This window comes from Chaetodon trifascialis, chromosome 7 (genome assembly GCF_039877785.1).
Source record: "Chaetodon trifascialis isolate fChaTrf1 chromosome 7, fChaTrf1.hap1, whole genome shotgun sequence".
NCBI classification, from domain to species: Eukaryota; Metazoa; Chordata; class Actinopteri; order Chaetodontiformes; family Chaetodontidae; genus Chaetodon; species Chaetodon trifascialis.
In genome coordinates, this window is record NC_092062.1 from 16,646,118 (window position 1) to 16,663,348 (window position 17,231).

General features: G+C 47.2%; 1 protein-coding gene across 4 annotated transcripts; it reads left to right on the plus strand.

Annotated features, from left to right (window-relative positions):
- Positions 1–1,670: 1,670 nt before the first annotated feature.
- On the plus strand, positions 1,671–17,024 carry LOC139333840 (histone-lysine N-methyltransferase ASH1L-like). Of its 4 annotated transcripts, none has more exons than XR_011602350.1 (14): positions 1,671–2,110; positions 4,822–5,719; positions 6,639–10,797; positions 12,266–12,611; positions 12,793–12,966; positions 13,051–13,145; positions 13,228–13,301; positions 13,430–13,475; positions 13,581–13,621; positions 13,724–13,794; positions 13,905–14,093; positions 14,597–14,688; positions 14,814–14,956; positions 15,042–17,024. XR_011602350.1 is itself a non-coding variant. In XM_070966509.1 (14 exons), the coding sequence occupies exons 2-13, from the start codon at positions 5,033–5,035 to the stop codon at positions 14,940–14,942; spliced, it is 6,090 nt and encodes a 2,029-aa protein (XP_070822610.1). In that variant the 5' UTR covers positions 1,671–2,110; positions 4,822–5,032; the 3' UTR covers positions 14,943–14,956; positions 15,042–17,024. The 4 variants fall into 4 exon arrangements, 1 of the variants encoding a protein (XP_070822610.1); XR_011602349.1 differs by having other exon boundaries at positions 13,905–14,075; XR_011602351.1 differs by having other exon boundaries at positions 12,709–12,966; positions 13,905–14,080; positions 15,042–15,843.
- The last annotated feature ends 207 nt before the right edge of the window (positions 17,025–17,231 follow it).

Genomic DNA, 17,231 nt, shown 5'->3' on the forward strand with positions numbered 1-17,231 from the left:
TGTGCCACAGTGTGAAGAGCCTTTCTTTCTTAAGATTGGATTTTGTTTGTTTGTTTGTTTGTTTGTTTGTTTGTTTGTTTGTTTGTTTGTTTGTTGGTTGGTTGGTTGGTTGGTTGGTTGGTTGGTTGGTTTATTTTTTTATTGTGTCGTGAAAGTGGTGATCCTCTCAAAAGTTTAAACTGTGCTCCCATGTTGCACATTCCTAAATATGATGTGTTTGCTCAAAATGCACACAGAAACACACGGCTCACCTATGCTGGAATAGGAATAGGTTTCTGGGTGTACACTGTGTAGTTGACAGGGCACTATACACAAAGCACAGGGAGGTGAGCGTTTGGGGCCAGCCATAGGGGCCCAAGTACATTATTTTATCTGAGGTGCCCTAAACAGCTAATTTGGCTATATGTCAAGGCAAGGCTAGAGTACTAATCAGGCAAAGGGATCAATAGGCCCAGGGCCCCAGTCAGCTGAAAGGCTAAAGGTTCAATATGTGTCATTTGTAATTAAATTCATTGCTAATTTGCTTATCAAATTTTAGAATATGCACTGCTTGAAGTCAGTTTAAATGCCAAGGGCCTTATGGCAAGTCCTGCATCATTACTTCATCCTGAGGTTCTGTCTTGTAGAAACACCCTAAATCTAGTTTCAGAAACGTGGTGACATTGTCATGACATGGTACACACTGTTAATCGAAACTTTTTATCTATTGTTTTATTTTTACCTTATTTTTATAGCATCAAGTAGAGAAGCTTCAAACCTAATCTTGTTCTACTTGACCACTGAAGTATTCTATTCTATTCTATTCTATTCTATTCTATTCTATTCTATTCTACTGATTACCAAAAACTATTGGACATACAGCAAAGCCTTGGCAAGTAGTGCTGATTGTTTACAGGGTACAGGTGAAATTCATGTGCGGTCTGCAGTGCGCACTTCACGGGTATTTGGAGGTTGCAGTGTGCGTATACACGGAAGAAGAGGGGGGCCAGTAGGGGACCTAAGGCTCATCTTTCTCCCGGGTCCCCATAGTGGGTCAAAACAGATATATACACAATAAAACAACAATAATGATGGTGTTAGTCTCTACTTCTGCTATTAGCGCTACATAACACTAAAGATAGCATCAATAAAAAAAACCCTGATGATGTCATTTCTAAATTATTGTTATCACTTTGTTTTTAATCGTCATGTTATTAGTTATTTCTTTATTTTCATGTTTATATTAAAGGACATATTCGGAACATGTGTTTATATTCTAAATAGGTTTTGTTGATTTTGTGTTATTCCTACTGCATGAGTGGGCAGAAACATTGCTTGTAGCTTTGGATCAATGTTTTGTGTAACTGATGCATGATAAACAGCTCTTACATATTAACTTTTTAATAAGTGCTTAGCCCAGCCTCCCTTTCTTTCCTCCCCCACTGCTGTAAGATGAATCTCATATTGCATTACGCGATGCAACTTTGAAGCTGCTCCCCAAATCCTACCAGCAGCCTACTTTGGCCAAGTCGTCGCCATTTTATTAAGCGTCTAAATAGCCCTCCCCAATCGCCTATTATGAACCGCAATGAGATCCTGTGTTGTATTCACCGTTTTATCTCCTCCTCTGGCCACATGAAAATGGCCACGCAATTGCATTCCCGCACATCTACCAACCCCTCCGCGCTGGCAGCCTGTAACCCCGCACGCACGCTGCCGCAGCCCTCAGTCCGTCGTACTGACACGTTAACAGCTTGTATGCAAACGAGGGCACAATCTGAGCCATTATTACTGGCGGGGGAGATGTAACTTTCCCCGAGAGAAGTGGGCAAAATAAGATCCAGCGTAACCAGTCCGCCACCTAGCTGCGGAGACGCGCCGTCGGAGATCTGTCGACTGTATGATTATGAAAACACCCGCGCCAATGTTGTTGCACAGTCGGCTCCGCGCTCCGACGAGACCGAAACTCGGTTTTAGGAGGTGTTTTAACCTCTGCTGGCCTTAGTTATGTAATCAAAGCAACATCTAATGCACCAAAGGCTCTGGATTGCTGTTGGTGCGAAGGGAAGAGCAGGACAGCAACACCTTAACCTCCTGCCTAAACGCAGTTGGCTCCGGGACGCGCTCTCGGGTAAGTAGCCTACGTAGCCTTATTACAGATTTTCATGGCAGTCCGTATTAATGTGTGCAGGCCTGTCATCACCAGCGAGCGCACGGCACTGTAGGTTAGTGAGGATTTTGTGCATCCGCTTTGCGCTAATTTTATCCCTTGTTGCTGAGTGTGTTTCTCCGTGCATGGTGATATTTCTTATTCCAGTGTTGCTGACACCAGCAGAAGGGCTGGCAGAGGACAGATAGAAGAGAAAAAGGTGGCTCGGGACTAATCCACATCACAAACACCACCAGCAAGCACGTTTTTGCTGCTACGTAGCGCCCCACTTCCATGTTGAGTTCCAATTTGCAGCTGTGTACGTTTTAGGACGCTGAAATGCGGGTTATATTTTATTATGGAGATAGGAGTGACGACAACAACAACACGTGCATGTGTGTATCATTTGTAAGTGCGACAGCATCAGGCGGATAGTGTTTTTCAGAGGTGCGCAAAGTCATTATGGAGAAGGAAGCCCCTGTTGACGTCCTCAGTAAACCAGTGATAGGTTGCTCCAGTGCGGTAACACCCCCACTGCCCATACTGTATCTACAGTAGCAACATCAGTCAGCCTACGCAGCTGCGACCTGGGTACACAATGTACGACAAAACACACTTCTAATACACCAACAAGGCGAAAGTGTGCGCGTGAGGAAGAGGAGGAGGCAGACTCACGTGAGAAACTTCCCTGCGCTGTGTGTGAGGAGTAAGGCTGCACTGACTGTGTGAGGCTTCGTGGTTCAATATTTTGAGATGCCATCACAGCAGCCCTGATCTCCAGCTGGGCTGCCGTGCTCGTGCTGTTGTCAGGCAGATGGTAATGGGGTTGTAGTTATTGATGATAACACCGTCATGGGATGGTGATGATGGCTGGAAATATGGTGGGCCATTATCATGATTTAATCGTCGCCTCAGCGCTGCCGAGGAACCACACTGACTACAGTGTCAAGTCCACCCATCATCCTGTCACTGGAAATAGCTTCTGGTCTAATGTTAGAATAATTCTGAGTTATGTTTGAGAGGTATAGCTTTGGAGAGTATAAAAAGCTATTAGTATGCACTTTGACTGATGTTGAATGGGCCTGCCCTTTTAAGTTTGAAAACCTGCCACTCTCATTCTCTTCTTACAGCCGCTTTGCAAAACAGGACTGAAACTCACACGACTCACATCTCCTCGTTTTGCTGTTCTTCGTACGGGTCAGGCTTCTGGTCGCAGGTCATAATGAAAGTGGCCGCTGTTCTCCAAGAGGACGGCTGTCCGTTTCTGCTCATTTTATTTTATTGTAAGGAGGTTTGGCCTTGGAAATGCTTTCCAAAACTGTTACATAACAGCAGTTACTGGAACAGATGTTGATTTGAGCTCAGTCTGATTCAAGGAAAGGGTTTGGGTGTGGAGGGACCAAGAGGCAGGAGAGATAGCCCACTGAGCTCTTAAATGAAAACATTATCTGAGATGCTCTTGTAAGTTTAAGGGGGCAGTTTAGAGTGTTGAGAGGCAGAAGAGCTATTTCGTAAGATGCTCTCAGGAGAGAGCTGCAAGAATGCTTGGTGGGGTGTGTTTTATTAGAAAATGGATGAGTGTCTCCCTTAATGAGAGAGAGTATAATGAAGGAAGCATGACAGAAGATGCTGCTTCCCTTCGATATGTTAAAGACTGAGCTGAACACTGCGTGAGTGAGAGTGAAAGTTATTTCTCGCGTGAGGAGAATGTTATTTTAGGGTGTGTTACTTGCTATAATGTCACATTAAAAGTCAATTTACAATGGGGTCAATGAAAAGCTTTCTTGACTTAGAGGAAGCAATGGGAGGAGGAGGAATTTGCACTCCTTTCCAAAAATAAGTTTTACCCTTTCCTACGGATTTGTGTTACCACTACTGAAAGGGGAGGAGGGGAATGGTCGGACCGTGAATGGAGGGATTTAGGTTGGAGAGGAGGAAAAGAACGAAGTGGAGGAGGAAATATGGTTCTGATTAACATGGATACAGTGTATGAGTTGACCATTTTACTGTGTGGTCTACAGAGAGAGAAGGAGAGAGAGAGAGAGAGAGAGAGAGAGAGAGAGTGGATGGGACTAATAGAGAATGCATGCAAACGCTTTCTGCCAAACATGAAAAGGGGAGTTTCAGAGAGAAAGAAAGTACAGCAGAGGGAAGGGTGGGAGGAGAAGTGCTTGTGGGAGTAGCTGAGAACAGAAGGCGCAAAGACAGCGGGAAGAGGAGGGGAGGAGACTGGATCAAGTGTTTGAATTAGTCAGGAGCTGATTGATTGATATATTGATTTGGGAAGAGGAGGCAGAGAGGATTAAAACATGAGTAAAAGCGCAGAGGTTTAGGGGGCGTTCGCTGTCTGTCAGAGCTGCCGTTATTTACAGATTGTTAGAGAAAACTAGCTGAAGCCGTTTTTGAAGAACGGGAGAAGGTCTTTCTTCCTTTTAGTGTCGACATTCTGGGAATCGGCGGCGTTGATTGGCCCCCTGGGTTTTCTGTATGATGAGATCATCTCTGTGGACACAGACTTTAGCACCTCTCCACAGCTGCTTGCAGGAAGGGGACTTTCCCTTCAGTTCCCGTACTGCTGCTACTCAGCATCTGAGCTCACTGAAATGACTAATCACTGGCCTCTCTATCTTTCTGTCTGTGTCTGTCTGTCTTTCCTTCCCCCCTCCCTCTGCCTCAAACTTATTCCATCTCAGTTCAAGCCAAAAGGACAAGAGAGAGACCTTCCTTCGCTGGATGAAGGAGCCCAACTGTATCTGGACTGTTACAGGATATTGTCCTGGAAATCTCTTGACCCACACCTGCATTCTGCTCTTTGCCTTTGACCCCGCTAACCCCACTGGGGTCATTTAAAAGTGTTATACTGGGAACTCCACAGCATCCTACTTCTCCCCCCTGACTTCTCTGATGGACCAGAGAGTGAAGGGGGGAACCCCTCCAACCACAAACTCCACTCTGGACCCCACCTCCACACCTGAAGACTCTGAACAGGAACAAGTGGCAGAGAAAAAGAGGAGAGGTGAGGGGGAGAATGGAGACGTAGGGGAAAAGGAGGAGGAGAAAAGGGGTGCAGGGAGGAAGAGGGAAGGAGACAAGGGGGCAGTGCTGGAGTTGCTCATCGAGGGGCGCTGTGGAGGCACGGGGCAGCAACAGCTTCAGATCTCTGGCAGAGAGACGAGCTGCCCTGAAGGGAATGTACGACTCCGGATTGGACTACAGGCGAAACGCACCAAGAAACCGCCCAAGATCTTGGAGAGCTATGTCTGCAAGCCCACCATTAGGACCTATCAGAGGCAAGGCAGGGGAGGCCTGCTGAGGGGGGACGGAGAAGGAGGAGTGGGCCAGCAGAGCAAAACCAGCTCTTCTCCAGACGAGGCAACCAGAGATCAACGCTCAGGCTTGGATGCTGTCCAGACCACATCCAAACAAACTGCATCTGCTGCCTTGCCACAACTTGCATCATCATCGTTGTCATCGCCATCATCATCATCTTCGTCATCACAGCCACTGTCGTTATCATCAACATTTACTACAGCTTCCAGCCCAGCCTCAGTCCCTGCCATAACCAGCCAAGGGACCAAGTCTGCCAAACAGGTAGGTTAAGAACAAGGGCAATTTGCCTCACACACGTACAGATTCCCTCATACCAGCTGCTGATATTAAACTTTAAGTTAGCTTAAAAAGGAAAAACAATCCAAGGGTTAAAGTGACTGGAGGTATTCATGTATTATTAATGGCACACACTGTATGTGCTGTTGCTCTGTTTTGGTTTTTGCAGTAAACCACCAGACAGGCTCGTAGAGTATGGTGCAAAATCGCCCGGCCGTGTGCTCGGTTGTAATAAGGTCAAATGAGCTATTGTCTCAATACTGAACCCTAAGCAGCCCATTGAAATAAACAGACCTATAAATAGGACAACAGCACGGCAACCACTTGGAGCCATTACAGACATTGGTCCATCAGTCCCTATGACAATCACCCAAGGGGAAGCGTATTGCTTTAGCTGCGCAAACGCCACTCAAGCTGCAGCATACCAAAATTACAGGACAAGTACGAAATGTCAAGCCTTCTCATCTGTATTAGTGGCAATTTATAGCTACCAATAGCACAGCTTTCTCTCTCTCTTTCTGTCTCCGCCTGGCTCTCTATATCTGTCCCTCTCTTCTATTTTTACATCCTCTCTTTTCTCTACCTGCTCTCATTTATCTCTCACTCCCCCTCTGTCCCTGTCCCACTCCCTTCCTCTCTGTTTCACTGCCTTTGTATTTCTCCTTTCTGTGTCAACCCCATTCCTGTTTCCATCACCTCACTCTCTCCTTCTCCTCAGTATGCCCCCTTTTCTTTGCCCGATTGAGTCATTTTGTCCTCACTCTCTCTTTTAATGGGCAGGCGAAAACAAAAGCATTTTGGTTATCGTCTCTTTCCCGTTGTCCTACGCTGTTGTCAGCAGTAAACTAATGCGTGTCCCAGCTGTTGTTGTCTATGACAGATATTCTGTGCTTGCACTCCCCAGGTTCCTATCAAACTGGCCGATAAGACAGAGGTGAATTCAAATGGCTCATCTGAGAGAGTGAAGAAAGAGAAGCTCCCAAGTGTCAATGGCCAGCCTGTCCCTGCAGGACACAAACCCTCTTCACCCACAACAGACCAGACAGCTTCAACTACTCCTTCTACCCCATGCATCCAAGCCCTGTCTGCATCGGAAACCAGGAATGAAGGGAAGACCTCCAAGAAACATAATGGTCTGGTACAGACAACAAAACAGAAGGGACTATCGAATGGGAAAGGCTCTGCCGATGTCCTTGGCACTTCCATTTCATCAAAAATCAAAGTTGGAAAACACAGCAGTTCCTCCTCCGTTTCTTCCGTGAACTCCTCGACAAGACCTCCAGTCTCCACCAGCTCCCATAAAGAACATAGCGTGTCAAATAAGAGTAGGCCAGACTCTCCTTCCTCTTCCTCAGTCACCCCTAAACCACAGCCCTCCCCCACTGTGGGTCTCTCCTCTGGCCAATCCCAAGATCAGGATCCCTCTGTGCAGCCCTCACTAGAGAAAAAGAGAGAGAAAGAGAGGAAAGCAAAGAAAGAGAAACGGAAAGACAAGAAATCAAAGCGAGAAAGATTGGAGGCTGAAAGAGCAAAGAGCGAGAGCAGAAAGGAGGAAGGCAAGAAGAAGAAAAGGGAGAAAGGGAAGGATGGAAAATCAAGGCGTGGTAAAGAAAAGGATGAAAGACATAAGACTGATGAAACATGGAGGGATGAACTGAAGATTGAAAGAGGAAAGGCTGAGAAAAAGAGGGATAAACTTAGCCCCGACAGACAGAGAACAGTAGATAGTAATGCAAAATGTGGTGAAACAGTTGATGGTGGCAAAGTAGAGAAAACCTGTAAAGTAGCGAATTCAGGCATACCGGATGAGATAGACAAGACGGATGACAGTTCCAAGCCAGTTAAACAAGCCGAGCCAACAACAGGTGACACCAGTAAATCAAAAGAACAAGACGTCTCGAGACATTCAACTGTGCCTCCAAGCCACCCCTCTTCTTCTGCTCCTCCCTCTCTGCCCGCTCCTTCTGCCCGTGCCCCCGTTTCTCCCCCTTCCTCTCCCCAAGAGCAGGACAGCCGACCGCTCAAGAAACGCAAAGCCAGACGGCCCAGCTGGACCAAGCTGGTGCACCGGGCTCAGAGGGCGGAAAATCAGGAAGTCCCGTCAGATTCCCAACATAATCCTTCACTAAGTTTCCCCCAGAACCCCAAGACATCCCTTCCTGCCAAGACCACTATTCAGCAGACTGATGAGTCACACACAGCTCCCGCTAGCTCCTTAACCAGCAGCAACTCCCCTCTCTCTCCTACAACCAAACCTCCTTCTCCAAAGCAGAGTCACCCCACATCAGACCCTAACCCCCCTGCTTCCCGATGCCCCATAACCCCTGCCAGAAAAAGGGGCCGCCCTAAATCCCACAGCTCCAGCTTAGACGAGCCTCCGCCGAGACTTTCACCAAATACGGCGCCAGCTGAGGTGCCTCTTCTGGGGTGTGACAGAATTCAGAAAGCCCCTGTGCTGGAGCCAAGTCCAGTACTGCAGTGTGCTGCTCAGTCTAAATCCAGCCCCAAGAAGCGTGGCCGTCCTCCCAAACGACCCCTCCCCGAGGACCAGAGTGGAGATGCGCTGAATCGCACTGATGATCCAGACAGGAGTAAAGATTTCCATCTTCCTGAAAAGGGGAACAGGCAGCTAAAGATCAGGAGGCTCATTAATGAGATGAAGAAAAGAAAGAAGAGGAGACTTCACAAGGTGATGCTGTCTGGGTGTGTAGGAAAGGAGGGAAGGGGAGGCGAGGCAGCAGATGGCGAGACCTCTCTGAGAATGTGTAAATCGATAGAGGCTACAACGGTACACACGCTCTCAGCCCTGTCCTCCTCCTTTGGGAGTAAGCTGGGCCCTCAGATCAATGTGAGCAAGAGAGGGACCATCTACATGGGCAAGAGGCGAGGACGCAAGCCTAAAACCCAAACAGCTCCAACAGTCCAAGCCAACTCCCACACCTCCACTCAGTCGTCTCTGTTTACCAATCCCTCTGAAGCATCACTCTTCTCCACCCAACCCCAGCCTCCTCCCTCTCACCCATTTCCCTCCCCTTCTCTTACCCACTCCAGCGGGGCCCAGAGCCCTTACAGTGAAGGCAGCCTCACCGAACCAACATCCTCTCTACTTTTTCCTCACCCCTTCTCCCTCCCATCTCCATCATCCTCCTGCACCTCCCCCCGTCCTCCCTCTTCCTCCTCCCTCTCTCCCTTTGTGAAGAAGAGTTGTCCGTGTCAGGGAAGGCATCACTTCCCCTTTCACCAGTCTTCATGTAAGCTCTCCTGTCCCACTCCTCCACTGCATCACACTCCTAGCTCCCCCGGCCACCTGAAAGAGGCCACCCCCTCCCCCAGGAGCGAATCACACAGTGAGGAGACACTGCCTAGCGATAGTGGGATCGGAACGGATAACAACAGTGTTTCTGAGCGAGGAGAGATTAGGGGAGTTCGAGGCATGCTCAGGTTGGGTCAGGGGTCAGGAGTGATTCTGGGGGGTCAAAGGCACCCCTCCTCTCTTGTGGACCGTCCCTCTCCCGTCTCTTCACCTCTCTCTCTCATGCCCAGACACACAAACCCCATCACCAACTCAACAGCTATGGAGCGGCACAGAGACAGACACAGGCACAGGCGTAGGGATTACGAATGTTCATCCTCCTGTACTTGCTTGTGCCCCTGCCCCTGCCCGGGACATAACAAGTGCACTCATTCGGATTATTACCCTTGCCTTGGGCACAATGCACTGAAGAGACAGAAGAATAAACATAAGAAGAAGCACCAGCAGCTGCATATGCAGGATCCAGAATTTCTGGCTGAACTAGAAGATCTGATCGGTCAGTTCAGCGAGGTCCACATTGGGCGGCGAGGTTGGGCGAGGACGGGACTGGGACAGGGCTTTGATGGGAGTGGGAATGCAGCTGGAGGAAGGCGCCATCATTCCTCCTCCCATTCTCTCCGCTCCAACATCTTCAGGATCAATCTGAATGGCTTCTACTCACCTCACCCTTCATCTTACTCTGCTAACACCTCCTTCTCCCCCCAGCCTTTCTACCCCTGCCAACCTGTGCATTGTAACAGGAAGCCTGACCGCAGGCAATGTGGTTGCCCGTCAAAGTTTCAGGAGACCATTGAAAATATGGGCTTTTACAGCAGCTATCCCCCAGCCACAACAGTTTACCATCACGTCCCCAGCTCCTACCCGCTTCCCTCTCCACACCAGTACGCCCCCCATCAGCCCCATCATGCCCACTTCCTCCTCAACCCTGCTAGATTCCACAGGCGGAGGACCAGGTTGCTGAGGGAAGGAGCTTTAGGAGGGGATGTTGAGGGAGATATAGGAGGAGGCAGTGGAGGAGGCCCACACCTCAGCTCAGGGTTCACATCCAGCCTCTCCTGTGGCTGTGGAAGAAGCGAACACAAACACAAGCATAAACACCGTCACAGGCACTGCGAGCGAGATATGGATGATGAGGAGGATTTTCACGAGGATGAGGAGGAAGATGGAATGGATAGAGAGGCGTTAGCCAGCTCGAAGACAAGGTCAGGGTTCATTCTGGGCCAAGCAGAAGGAGGAAGGAAAGGGGCAAGACGAATGGGGAGTATGCTATCTAAAGAATCGCCTTGGGTATGTGAGAATGGAAATGATCCCTTCTCCTCTGCCACTGCTGCCACATCATCATCATCTTCAGCAGAGAGGTACAAACGCACATCTCTCACCTCACTAGGGCTGGGTTCCTCTCACCTGTCCTCATTTGGGGGAGGCTGGGGTGGTCTGGGCCAGAGCTGGACGAAATTCGGGGGCCTGGGAGGGACAGGATTTGGAAACCCAAACACCAGCTGGAGAGGCTTCAGTGGGGAGCAACACACAGGCCGACTGATTGCATCAGATGGAGAGGACGAAGACGGCGAGGATGTTCAAGAGTCACACCTGTACAGGACGTCCCCATCCCCTACACACACCAACCTGTTCACATCTGCTGCCATGGCAACAACAGGGAGGGGTCTGAGGAGCGGACTGAGGAATCCAGGAAGTGGAGACAGGTCATGGAGGAGAGACGAGCCAGTATGGACGGAGAGGAGAGAAGCAGGTGAGGATGCATGAATGACTTGATGAATGAATGTGTGAATTGATGAAGCACTGACATGCATGTGCTTCTGTTTGATGTCCCAGTATGAGGTTATGCTAGCATTAGTGCTAAAGTTGGTGCATTCACGAACACACTGCATTGTTAGTATTTTTCTGACTGGAAACTGTGCTGAGAGATGTCTTGGGCTGTGTGCATGCATAGTTGTATTAGAAAATATGAATACATAGAATACAGACTCTGATAATCGTGGAGATCTAACATCGACTGTGCTTATCATTGAAATACATCAATAGCACCCAAATCATGACAGCTAGCTGAGTGATTTTATGCCAAGAGGCTCTTTTCATTTGCAAAGTATGACAGATTTTTATGTTTGCACAATGTGGAGATGAGACTGTGGCACCAATAGTTTGCCCAGTGTAGTGACAGCATTGCCTTTTCTCAGGTGTTGTTGAGCCACACATCAAAGCCTGGAGGGTGTTTGGGAGGAAATCAGACGCTGTTCTTTTTATAGCCAATTTCAGACTCCCTCTGCTGTGCAGGGGACATGCCTGACACCAACCCCCCCACAACACACACACACCCACACCCACACAAGTGCAGCCGCTCAGCAGACACTCTCTGTTGAAAATTTTTAAAGCGTTATAGCAGGAGGGCAGCATCTTGATGGGAATCTTCCAGAAATCTTTGAAATCTTCCTGGTCTGGAGCGAACCGCACGCTGTCGCAGGCCGGGGCTACCCAGTGAACACAGTCATTAGTTAACCACCAGATTGGCTATTTAAAGCCTGGCCTATCCCTCACTGCTGGCCAACAGGGCCTATTTGACTTGGAAAAATCCAATAAGGAAAGAGTGGCCAGTCTTGTCGGTGACTGTGGAAAATGGAACAAAAGTAGATGACCTCAGGAGTGATTGATGGAGGAATAGCATGGAGGTCAGAGTGGGGGCAAAGAGAGCTTGCGAGAGGAAAATATGTTGTTTTTGAGAGAGGTGGAATACGTTTGACATCAGTTCATCATCTAACTAAACACAGATGTGTTTTGAAGTACAGCACGCTAGCACGGGCACACACACACACACTTCTTTCTCTGGTTGTTTGTCTGCTCAGCCTTTTGAGATTGTGTTCCACATTAAGAGTGCAGTGCAAGACGGCGTACGTGTGCATGCTTATATTAAAACATGTGCATTCTCCACAGTGTTTGTGGCCATTCTTGTGGGTGTTTTTTTGCTGCGTGAGTGTGTGTTCATAAATCACTTCTTAATGCATTTCCCAGAAGTGATCTGGTCAGAGGAAATGTTGTGACTCACCTAATCTGTTGCCCCGCATGACTCAGCCTAGACTGGCCTCACCTCACACCTCCTGCTGGCTCAATCACTGATCCACATCTGTCTCATTTCCTCTCTGCCACTTACCCCCCACCCCTGCCCTCCTCCTCCACCCACCGCCCTTCTATTTCAATGACTGCAGGTTTACAAGGTGACTCGAGAAGCCGGGGCCAGCAAAAAAGTGTGCCAACAGCGGACAGTGTGGCAGGGAAAAACAAAAGAAGGCCAGGACGGCCCAGAAAGCACCCGCTGCCCTCCACTGTATCCTCCCCCACGCACTCATCTGCAGCTCCCTCCATGTCATCGCCCGACCTCCTGTCTCACAGCCACAACAGAGATGGGAGAGAAGTGGGAGGGAAAAAAGAAGACAGAGGGCCAGAGAGAGATCGAGGAGGTGACGCGGTGCAGCAGGTGACAGAGTTGGAGCTGCAGGCCAGGAGGAAGAGAGGACGGAAGAGAAAACATGGTGACTCTCCTTGTCATCAGAGGTAAACACTCACAACTGCATTGTAAAGCACCTGAGCTGGTTGACTTGAAAATTCAATACAACCACTCACTACTGCTATATTAACCCATCGTTTTCAGCACTGTGTGCTAAACCAGTGCCTTTTCTCTCTTTCTCTTTTTCCTCTCTATCGTTCTATCTCTCTCTTCATGCTTTCCTTTTAGTGTCGCTGAGGATAAACCCGAGTGTGACACCCACCCTGAATGTTTTAGCCAATCAGATGTCGACCAGGCTCCATCCCAACCAGTAACCATCCAAAGAGAGGAGAGAGCAGATGGTCCTCCCAGGAAGAAATTTCTGAGGGCAGGTCTTTACTCTGATGATTACAAAACTACAGAGTGAGTTGAATTCATAAACAAACTTTTCAAATATTGTTTCTGTTGTCAGTTTTTTTTTATGCATTTATTGTGTTTCTTTCCTAGTCCGCCTTCCCAAGCCCAGCAGTTGTGCAGAGAGAGTATGGAGTACACACCAGAGGAGCATGACTATAGCCTTTTACCTGCTCCCATACATGTTGGTGAGTACATAAAAAAATGCAAACACTGCTACAGTTTGCTGAAGCTGTGACAGTTAACGCAAACTCCCTTTGTGTCCTCCAGGGAAGTACCTTAGGCTGAAGCGGATTCATTTCCAATTACCTTATGACGTTATGTGGCTGTGGCAGCACAATCAGGTACAGTAGAGCTCTAGAACACAGAATCAGGAGGTTAGAAGGTCGAGCTAAAGCATCTTTGGAGGTTAAAGAAGAGATGTGTGCAGTGTCATCAGTGTACGTGTAATTCTCATGTTGTGTTGCTACAGCTTCAGAGGCAGCCTGCTGTCCCCCTGAAGAGGAAGCGGCGTTACTGTGAGTTGCCAGAATTGGATTTGCTATCTCCAGGTTTAGTTGATGGATAGGATCAATACTCTCAAGCAGTTTCTTACTCGGTTTCTCTCTCTCTCTTTGACTCAGGCCGGCTGAAGGAGAGGACTGTATTCTCTCACCAGACAGCGGTGAGTCCATGTGGCTCGAGGTTGATTCATTCCTGTGAAGAATGCAGCTTTGATAACCGTTTAAACATGCACACATCCCTCCTTTTTATTCCTATTTTACAGGAGGAGAGCTCTAGTGACATTACCAGCCTGTTTCCTCACCTCGACATGGAGCCTTTGACCAGCAGTGAGAAGTATGGAAAGAACATAGCGATTCAGTTTTCAAGATAAACCACTCGATGTACTGTTACTGAACTGACGTCAGTGTGGATGGCTTATGTTTTTTGCTGTTTCTCTGTGCCAGGAGCTTTGTGGTGAAACACCACGTGTTCCTTGTGAGGAACTGGGAGCTGGTGAGAGACAGACAGATCCGACTGAGGCTAGAGAGGGAGAGAGAGAGAGACGCAGAGGGAGAGGAGAGGGACTCACGACGTCTGTCCTGTGATGGAGCCAGTGGGGACGACAGCCACATCAAGTCAGGTCCATGAAGCAAGTGTGTGTGTTAGTTTTTGTTTCTGTAGGTGTTTTGTATGCATATGTGTAAGCGGTTGAGCTCTATACATTTTCACTGTTACTGTACATCTGTATAGATTTCTCCTGGCGTCCTGTGTTGTGTCTTTTACTTTATGTGTGCATGTATGTGTGTGTGCGTGTGCTCCGTTGTCCTCATATTTGGCTTGTCTCTCCATATCATACTCAGCAGTGCAAACTAAGTGGTTTTCCAACCACAGAATTTCAGCCTGCAGAAATGTTTCCCCATTTCTGTCATCCACTCTTGGTGTCCAAGAACCCAGCAGGCATCGACTTTCCCCATTAGCAGTGAAACCACACAGTTTCCATCAAAGACTCCCTGACTGATGGCAGATAGGACTCAAGGGGAAATAAGGACACTTGCATAATTGCAGATATGTCTGCAAAAGAAATGACATGCTGTTTTCATCCCCTCCTGCAACGCCTTTACTAACATTCAGAATCCTGTTTGACCTCGACCCTCAGATCAGCCAGTGGGGGAGGAGGTGATGGTTATAAGCAGTGACCCCCACCATCAGAGTCAGGACACCTCCAGCTCGCTCACTGCCAGCCCCTGTGTAAGTGAATAAGTGTAGACACATAAAAAGAAAAAAAGAGAAGCTCTGCCTTTTAAGAATGCAAATTTCCACAGGGATAAAAATCTGCTTTTGCAATTAGTTGTGCGTATTTGTTCACCCCACAGCCCACCAAAACCCAGAACAGACAAGAGGAGGAGGGAGAGGAAGAAAAACGAGGGGAGGAAGAGGTCTGCAGCAGAGAACAGAGGAGGAAACGGCTGAATGATTTACTTTTGACCCTGCAGCATTCATAAGCTACCAGAGAGAGGTGAGTGGAGCATCAGATACAGAAACAGGAGGAACTCGGAGAGGTGTGTGCATGGTTTCGTTGATAGTATCTTGCCTTTGTGTAGGTGGGACCACTCTGAGAAAGGGACCAGGCCCACCACCGGACAGATGGACAGGAACTGATGTCATAACGCTACTGTTAACAGCAGTTGTGCCACCGAGAGAAAGGGAGAAGAGAGCTGGGGAATCATAGTGGCTGAAAATGCAAGAAAGACATCTCACACACTGACAGATGAGTGTGTTGAACCTAGCGCTCTGAAGGGCATCACACCAAGGATGAAACCATGGCAACACATCTTTTGTCCAAGCGGCAAGGGATGAGAGAAGTGGAGATTGACTGTCCCGGATGAAAGAAAGAAACAGACCAGCTGAAATGAATTTGCACTAGTGCTGGATGAACAAGCACACTAAAGACTGTATGTATGCTGACTATAAACACACTCATACATTTTGACTGCTCTTACTTCGGCACCTTAAGCAAACTGGGAAAGACGGACGTTGTTCGGAGACTGAAAGTGGACATATATGGTACTCAGCATTTCGACTCTGAAGTTTCCAAGAGACAAGGAGTTCACAAGCTGCCCGAGGGAACAAAAATGTAGCCTGGGCCCTAACTAGGTCAAAATTGAACCCCTCATTTAATCGTTAAGCTTTCAAAGTCACATTGCACCTTTGGGAAATGACACGAGGAGAAGTGAACCAGTTAAAAGCTGTTGAGACAGTGTTAGGGTTTTTCTTCACTTTACCAAGACAGTGTCTGCTATGTACCAGTGAATAGGCAGGGGAGGGGGTGGGCTTAGTGATAGGAATTTTGGCATCGCTGCAAGAGAATTTCTAATGAGGTTTTAAAGAAAGAAGTTATTTTTGAAAAAAAGAGACAGCTTGAGTACTGTCGGCTGAAGAAATGGACAAAATATATTCATGATAGGAATGTTTATTGTTGACTATTTTCAGTATTGCTTCCTGGGGGTGGGAGGGAGAGGGGTAAAAAGTGTTTTGTTTACTTCAGACTGCCTTTGAGAATGTTTCGCTCTTTGCTCCAGAGCATTGACAATCAGAATGTCCTGGGGGGGGGTGTGGGGGGGGGGGAAGAGGAAAGGGAATGAAAACTAGAATTGATTTGCCCCAAATGCTCTGTAGAAGTGCCATGTTGTCTTGTGTGCGTACCTAAGCGAACTCATGCAGTCTTTAAAAGCAATATCTCCTCTGATAAGGACTATATAAGGACTTCCTTTGTTTTGTTTTGTTTTTTTTTAAGTTGTGAATATTTGAGGATTGGAGGTCATTTTTTTTCTGTACAGTTGCATAGTAGATTGTTCTCATCTTAGGAGCATTGGGCTAATCCACTTAGTGGAAGGAACCATAAGCGTTTAGTTTCATGTGAATGTACATAGAGAGAGAGAGAGAGAGACCTTTCCTTCTATCAGCAGTAGCGTGTAAAAGTAGTATTATACATGACAATACTATTGGGATTATACATAAATACATAATACTCAAATCTTTCATTTTACTAACATGTTTTTAACAGATTATACAGCTGACCAATATATCAGTCATTTCTCCTTAAAATTGACTATGATTGTATATGATTTTTTTTGTAGAACTACATAATTTGTCTTTTTTTTTTTAGCTGAGCGTATGTTGTTTTTGTTTTTTTTATTGGTCAGACAATCAGTGACAGTGAATTAGTTTTTCCAGTGTTAAACTTCTGCTCTCTTTCAGTAGTGTGGCTTCTAATAACGAGCCAAGAAAGTGCAATTTCTTTGACTGTTTACATACTGTATGTATATTTTTCCTCTTTCCTTTTTTAACTAAGAGCACTACATTATTGCCAGTGGATGATTAACTTTATAGCAAAGGTACACATAAAGAGTTATTTATCTAGTTTGCATGACATGTAACCTTTGCCTGTTGCCTCTGATAATGTGCATCTGAAAAACAAAACATCAAAAACAAACAGCTATAACTCAACGCCATAGAATGTCAGCTCAGACTTTTTGCCTCTATAACCATAATAATAAAAGCATTTTATGTCTACTAGTACTAAACCCAGCAGAATCTTGGTGTGTGTGTGTGTGTGTGTGTGTGTGTGTGTGTGTGTGTGTGTGTGTGTGTGTGTGTGTGTGTGTGTTTTCGGAGGTGACTGCAGTGATTTGAATCAGCTTGAGCTAACAGTGCTATCTAGTGGTGTTAGATTGTATATCTCACATTGTGTTGTCCTCCATAATGACCCACAATGGAGGACGCTATGAAAG